This window comes from Adiantum capillus-veneris, chromosome 3 (genome assembly GCF_014529385.1).
Source record: "Adiantum capillus-veneris isolate H3 chromosome 3, ASM1452938v2, whole genome shotgun sequence".
Taxonomy (NCBI): domain Eukaryota; kingdom Viridiplantae; phylum Streptophyta; class Polypodiopsida; order Polypodiales; family Pteridaceae; genus Adiantum; species Adiantum capillus-veneris.
In genome coordinates, this window is record NC_140933.1 from 142,686,183 (window position 1) to 142,693,386 (window position 7,204).

Below are 7,204 nucleotides of genomic sequence, written 5' to 3' on the forward strand. Positions count from 1 at the left end.
GGGTTCAGGTACATAGGCTTCATCTGTGCAATCCCTTTCTAAGATACATTCTTCTCATTTTAAGCTCCCGTTTTTTGAGGCTCCGCACATCCAAATAGGTATATCTTTGTTCAACCAAGATGGAAGCTTAGTTTCAGCCGAAGAGACTGAGTCAAATTCTTGAATGGGTGTTTCATGACATCTCTATAAGTGTGGTCTTTTAGTTAATTCTTGTTATTGATCCCACTTGCTTCAAGTATAGATAATTGTTTCCCCAATCCTGGATAAGTTGTACTTGTCGCATGAAAGGTCTTCCCAGGATGATTTCATAAGTGAGTTTCTTTCCAAAGTGCACTATTGCAAAAGTGTGTTGATAATCAATCCCAAAGGAATTAACTATTACTTTTTCAAGAAATGCTAAGGGTCTTTCGATGTGTGCATCAGCCAATTGCAATTTCATTTGAGTTTGTCTAATGGCTAGTTGCCCCCATGATTCCCATACTACTTTTGTGGATATGGCTATGCCTACCTCACTATCCAGTATTGCCATGGTTTCTATATCATTATATCTCATTGGAAGGGTTGTGTTTCCTTCTTCCCCTTCATAGTATTCTCCGACTTCGTTCATTGGAATGATCTAATCTCTTTGTTATCCAATTTGTGTTTCAATTTTCCCAAATTCTTTGCGATTAGCCCTGTTATCCCCACCTTCGCTAGAGTTTTCTATAGATCATTCCATAAATATGGTCTAACTTTTAACAGTTCTCCTAAAGTAAAAGTGCATTGAATGGGTCTAGACATGATTGAATGGAGGTTTTCTACATCTAGGGTTTGTTTCGCTCTTGTGAGGGCCATGCCCGAGGACTACCGGCTATACAATCTCCAAATGTATACACCGTGATCCCCGACATCCCTCCTGCTTGAGACCGACACCAAGACAACACTCCTCCTGCTCTTTGATGCCAACTCAAGGGGGTGCTAGCATCCACTTTCTCTCATATGGATCCCTTAGCCCCAAAGAAACTTTGCTTACAGGTCAAACTTACTAATCAAAAACATCATACTAACTTTGAACTCAACCTCCAGGGTCAACTAGTGGGAGTTCTCTAATTCACCCTTGGTTCAAGGTCCTTGACGCTTTTTTCCCGGTTATGACCGAGCACAGCCGTCAATGCATTCCCCTAAGGTGAGTGTATTATAATCTACATGAATCCCTCGATCCCAAGTTGTTCTCCCACTCCGTAGATTGGATCCCGTTTCCCTGCAACATAAAATTGGGTTCAACTTTTTGGCCAACCAATTAACCCTTCGGAATCCATCCACCCGCCGAATTGTTTGATAAATGCACCTTCCCAAGGTAATACTATGATACTAGATAACAACATTCCAATCATGTCAAACCAAAAATACATTTCAAGCTTTTAAATACTCTACACCATTCTGTGAGGCCAAGGAATCCCCGTACTTCTGAGACTGTTTTGGGAATGGGCCATTGAACTATAGCTTCCACCTTAGCTGGGTTGGGAGAAAGACCACCATCCTTTGGAACTATATATCCCAAATAGGAAACCTTATCTACAAAGAAATATCATTTTCTCTACGCTTGGCATAGAGTTGGGCTTTTCTGAGAATCTCCAAGACATGGTGTACATACCGTTCATGATCTTCTCTAGTCTTTGAATATATAAGGATGTCATCAAAGAAGACTATAAAAAAATCATCTAACTCTATCCTGAAGAGGTCAGTTATGAGATGGTTAAATGTGGTAGGGGCATTAGTTAGGCCAGAAGGCATGATGGTGAACTCATAATGCCCAAACCTTGTGTTGAAAGCTATTTTTGGAATATCCTCCCTTTTTATCCCAATTTGGTAATAGCGTGACCTGAGATCAATCTTGGTGAAAAATTTGGAACCACCGACTATGCGAGGCAAGGGATGTTTTTTCTTGACAGTGCACTGATTTAGGCCTCGAAAATCTATGCAAAGTCTGAACGTTCCATCTTTCTTCTTTTAGAAGAGCACAAGAGTACCCCAGGGAGAGACATTGGGTTTGATGAAACCTTGTTTTAAAAGCTGAGTCAACTTATTCTTCAGCTCTATGGATTTGGAAGGTGACATCCTGTAGGGAGTCCTTTCTATTGGTTGTGCACCAGGAATGAGCTCAATCTCGTGCACTAATTCCCCAGGTGGTGGAAGATTTGTCAATTCTTCTGGAAAAATATATTGATATTCATTTAGCCATTCAAGATTTGATTCTTCTGATTCGGTCTCTGGTTTATTGAGTCTTACAACATAAATTGAGAGTCCTTTCTTTAACCCCTTAATCAAACGACTGGCTTTGACCACCTTCAGGGGAGCTTTCCCTGTTCTTCCTTGCACTAAGACTTGTTCACCCTTTGAGTTTGAAAAAGAGATGCTTCCTTCACTGCAATGGATGTTGGCTTTATTTTTGCTCAACCAATCCATCCCTAGGATTCCTACAAATGGGCCCAACTATACCCTATAATTTCACTGAGAAATCTCCAGTAACAATAACAGTAACAAAGGTTTCAAACTCTTCAATAACTAATGTGATTCTTTAGGATTCTAAATCTTAGTTGGGTTGAGTGACCTTCTAGTTGAAAAGATAGATCTATCCTCTGTTCATCTGTCAAAATAGTGGATCCAGTTGCTAGAGAAACCCATAACCTATAGCCTGTGGGTTGGGAGGTGACTTGCAATCTTTTTATAGTGTTAGGTGATAAAAATGAATGAGAGCTACCAAAATCAATAAGAAAGGAAAGAGGTTTACCCTCAGATTCGCCCTTAGTCTCAAGAATGGAGAATTGTCACTTTCGGCCACTGGGATCCAAGGCAGCATAGATATGGGCTTGCCCTTCCATCTCATCCTTTACTGAAATGAAGCTCACAATTGATGTTCTAAGTGGGTTGTTGGTTGGATCTTGTCCACGAAGATGAGGCATAGGATTAGGTCTTTCTTGTGCTTGATTTCTCCCTCTGGTTTGAAGGTTTCTGAATTGTCCCCCTTAATCGGGTGGATTCAGATGGTTAACATTGGGGTCCAAATTACTGGAGTCATTTCCTTTAGGACATTCGGCCTTCTTATGACCAAACTGTAGGAACTTGTAGCATTGAATTTGTCTACCGCTTTGAGTGACTGGAAGGGCATTTACACAAACAAAGGGTGGTGGCATTTGGGGTTGGGCAGCTGGCTTTGGTATAAATGGTACTTTATTTGCTTGACAGCATTGACCGTGGTAAGAAGGAAATTCTTGCTTCCTCTTAGTTGTGGTGCCTCCCTTAAAAAGGCTCTAATGTTTTGACTTGGCCCATATTAAAGTGTCTGCAAGTGAGACAGGTCGGAGGGACTCTACTTCGGGAGCCAAATCTCCTCCAATTCCAAGGATGAAGCAACTTAGATTTTGTTCCTCTGTCATCAAAAGAGCATATCGTGAAATCCGGACAAACTCCTCATAGTAAACTTTGACAGAACGATTCCCCAGCTTGCATGGAAGAAACTCATTCACCTTAGTGGTGGAGTAGTCTAAGGGAAGATAGCAGTCCCTGAGATAATGCTTTAACGCATCCCAGCTTTGAGTCACCTCAGCTACTTAGCGAGATTGACAGTTGAGCTTCCACCATGTTTTTGTAGGTTCTTCTAGCTTGGCTCTTCCCATTATCCTTGAGCTACTGAATTGTAACCAGCAAGAGCAAAGTAGTCTTCCATCAGAATTATCCATTCTTCTAGTAGGGTAGGCATATCATCACACGTGCCTAAAAATGGATGCGTTTGCACAAATTTGAGAAGAGCCTTGAGATCCTTGTCACGCCCAAAGTCCTCTACAAGGGCTGCAACAAGCGAAATTTAACTGGAACGTGGCACAAGGGTAACTTGGGGTGTTGGTGGCACTTGTGAATCGACTGGTGTATGATCTGAAGCACTAACTATTGGTAAATCCTGAGCATACTAACTTCTTGTGAGCCTACGTGGCATATTTTTATGGCTGTGACAAAAAAATATCCTTTCTTTTAACAATTGAGTTGAAAAACCTTTCAGATATACAAGACTAGTTAAATTCTTTTAAAGATAGACCTTTCAAAAAGGTAGACTCTTTGTTATTTTTCATTGTCTCACTCTTTTCTATAAGAGTTAGTTAAAACCTTTATCTATCCAAAGATAGAAACCGCGCTCTGATACCACTTGTGAGGGCCATGCCCGAGGACTACCGATTGTACCATCTCAAAATGGATACACTGTGATCCCCGACATCCCTTCCGCTTGAGACCAACACCAAGACAACACTCCTCCTACTCTTTGATGCCAACTCAAGGGTGGTGATAACATTCACTCTTTCTGGCCAACCAAATTAACCCTTTGAAATCCGTCCACCCACCAAACTGTTTGATAAATGCACCTTCCCAAGGTAACACTATGATACTAGAAGACAACATTCCAATTACGTGGAACCAAGAATACAATTCAAGCATTTAAAAGCAGCATGCAAACTGTTGTATACCCTTGCGAATGTGCATTTATCAGGTCGTTCCCACCTTTTTCCTTTATAGAATATTTTTACTTCCTTTTTTCTTTAATATTAGTAAAATTATCTAGTTATCTTCCAAGCAATCACATATACTCCTCTAGGCATATCCCTATCCTCGTCCCAGGACTCAGGTATCCTGTCTCCTCTGCCACGTGTGGAGGCGACGCCTTTACCCATATTTCATTTCTTACTTTTCTTTATCTTGTGTGGGAAAAGCTTCAAAGATAATCTATTTTAAGGTTCTTTTAAATCAATAATTTTGAGAAGAAGAGCAAAGGTCCGGCTGATGAGGACAATTGCGGAATAGCCCTTTAGGTTCCTAGCCTTTCCAAGGTTCCCTTTTACCAAACAATGTGAAGAGTTCCTAAATTAATTCACATTCTCCTCCCTTATCATGATCCCTCCATGGATCCTTTTTCGTTCCTCCTTTTCCAGTCGGCATCAGACCTACCCGGACTAGGCCGATTTCTAGACACATTCGTGGGTCCTATCACCCGGCCGGGACACACTTCCATTCAATCCCATTTCTAGGGCAATGAATGAGCGTGAGCTCAAAACATAGACCAACGGTTATCAGTCCTGGCCAAAAAGGACCATCCCCCATTGTATCCCACAGGTAAACACCTGTGCGGACCTTTTTCCAAACACGAAGACAAATTCACACATAAATCTCTATGTTAGGAGAGGTCTATCCACGTCAACCTTCTCGATAAATTTTTTAATCATAGTTTAAATTTAGATTAATCTCCTTGAGTTATAATCCTTTAATTCCTATTTCCTTTTAATTTTTTACTCAAAACAAGACCCTTAAAAAAGGGCGAATCTTTTGAAAGTTTAAGGTTTTGTCTCGACGTAAGTTTCAAGTTAACCCCAACTTTGATCCCCTTTTGGTCCCTTTTCATCATTGCCATCCATGGGGGGACATCTCCATGGAAGCGATGGGAGTTTTATGTTCAAGAAACATGGTCACGACATCTGTGAAGCTATCCCCTTACTCCTCGCTTCGAATTTGCAAAACAAACTTGAGAATAGACAAACTTGAAATAGACAATGCTTATGCTTTCTATAATGAGTTTTTGCTTTGGTGTGATCTATGCGTGGTACACACAAAACTTCAAAATGCACCAACTTGCAATCTTGAACAGTTAATCAAAAACTTCCTTTGAGTGCTTATACAAGAGTGAAACCCTTCTATGCATGGTAGTGTAAAAATTGCGAAGTTCCTAAGAGTGGACATGCTAGTGTATCGTAAAATATACATGTAATAGTGTATAAATTATTAACAAATTCTTGTTTAAGAATGGATTTAGGCATACCTTTACTATCGTGGAGAGGATTAATTATGTTTCTAGAAGAGGCTTATGGTTTCGAAACTTTCTATTTGGTAATAGGGAATAGGGAGGATGACTTTATGGAAAATCCTCTTTTTCAATTAACTTCCTTTGGTTATTCTAAATTAACCTTCAAAACCTCAACTTCTCTTTGAGAAAATTAAGTATTAACCTAATTTGCATTACTAAACAAAACCTTGCACATATACAACGAACATAAAAGTTAGGTCTTCATCCTAAGCAAAAAGGTTTGCTTATGAAAATTAAAGAGCTTAAGCATGAATTTAAGTAAGCATGAAAGTAAATCTTTTTCAAGATGAGAATTAACAAGATAACCTTACCTTAGTGGGTATATGGTAGAGTCTTCTCCTTGCTTTGGAAGAGCAACGATGAAGTGTGTTGACGTAGCCGGCACTTTTTTGCTTCACTTTGCTTGAAGACCACCAATTTGGAAATTAGAAGAGTGAGAGGTTAGAAGAGATATTCAAGCTATGGCAAGCTTGAAGGTTAGGAGAGAGAAGGTGAGGGTGTAATGGTGATTTTGATTATGGTTATGGACATGGCTTCTCTTAGAGAGAGAGAGAGAGAGGTGTGAAGGTGTGATTGAAAAAAGATCAACTTTGGCTTTCATAGCTCACCATTAAGCTTGCACTTTCCAAAATGTGAATAAAAGTATTTAATGAGTAGAAAAGGCCTCCTTTTAAGCTTAATTTGATAAGACCCTTAACTTATCTTAATAAGTTACTTTTGCATATCTTGATTTCTTTTCTTCCTTTTTAAAGTTTCTCCAATAAGCTACTTATACAAGAAGCTACTTTTCCAACAAGTGGCTTATGCAAGAAGCTACTTTTTCAACAAGTGGCTTATGCAAGAAGCTACTTTTTCAACAAGTGGCTTATGCGAGAAGCTACCATTCCACCAAGTGGCTTATGCAACAAGCTACTTTTTCACCTTATCCTTATTCTTTCTTTGTTTTCTTATGCAATTTTGTTTTTTCTTTGAAATAAAACTAATATCCCATGCATTGGTTATATCCACGTTCCCATGGTGAAAATCAAAAGTGTCTCATGGGTATCTAGGGTGCTTGACTATAGACCAAATTTACTCGATCGTATTCGAAAATTCGACGGCTTAGATATGTCATCAAGAGTAAGGTCTAAGAGGAGGATGTTACATCCCTTTTTATCTGAGTGGTTTTACACACTATGGATTCATCTTTGTTATCTCCCAAGTAAGAGGGTAGTGTTTTTAGAGTCATTGGTTTAGACATTCTTGAAGCTTCAGAGCCGCAATCCCCATACAAGGATTGCACGTCCATGTCCATATCAAGAGGTAGATTGTCTAACCAAA

At 39.6% G+C, this 7,204-nt stretch overlaps 1 protein-coding gene across 1 annotated transcript; it reads right to left on the reverse strand.

The window, feature by feature from the left end:
* Positions 1-1,989: 1,989 nt before the first annotated feature.
* On the reverse strand, positions 1,990-2,445 carry LOC147461828 (uncharacterized). The gene has a single exon (XM_086506491.1). The coding sequence runs from the start codon at positions 2,443-2,445 to the stop codon at positions 1,990-1,992; it is 456 nt and encodes a 151-aa protein (XP_086362617.1).
* Positions 2,446-7,204: the final 4,759 nt, after the last annotated feature.

Coding starts and splice junctions, on each gene's coding strand:
- LOC147461828 (XM_086506491.1), bottom strand. CDS start 2,445: ATGGATTGGTTGAGCAAAAATAAAGCCAACATCCATTGCAGTGAAGGA.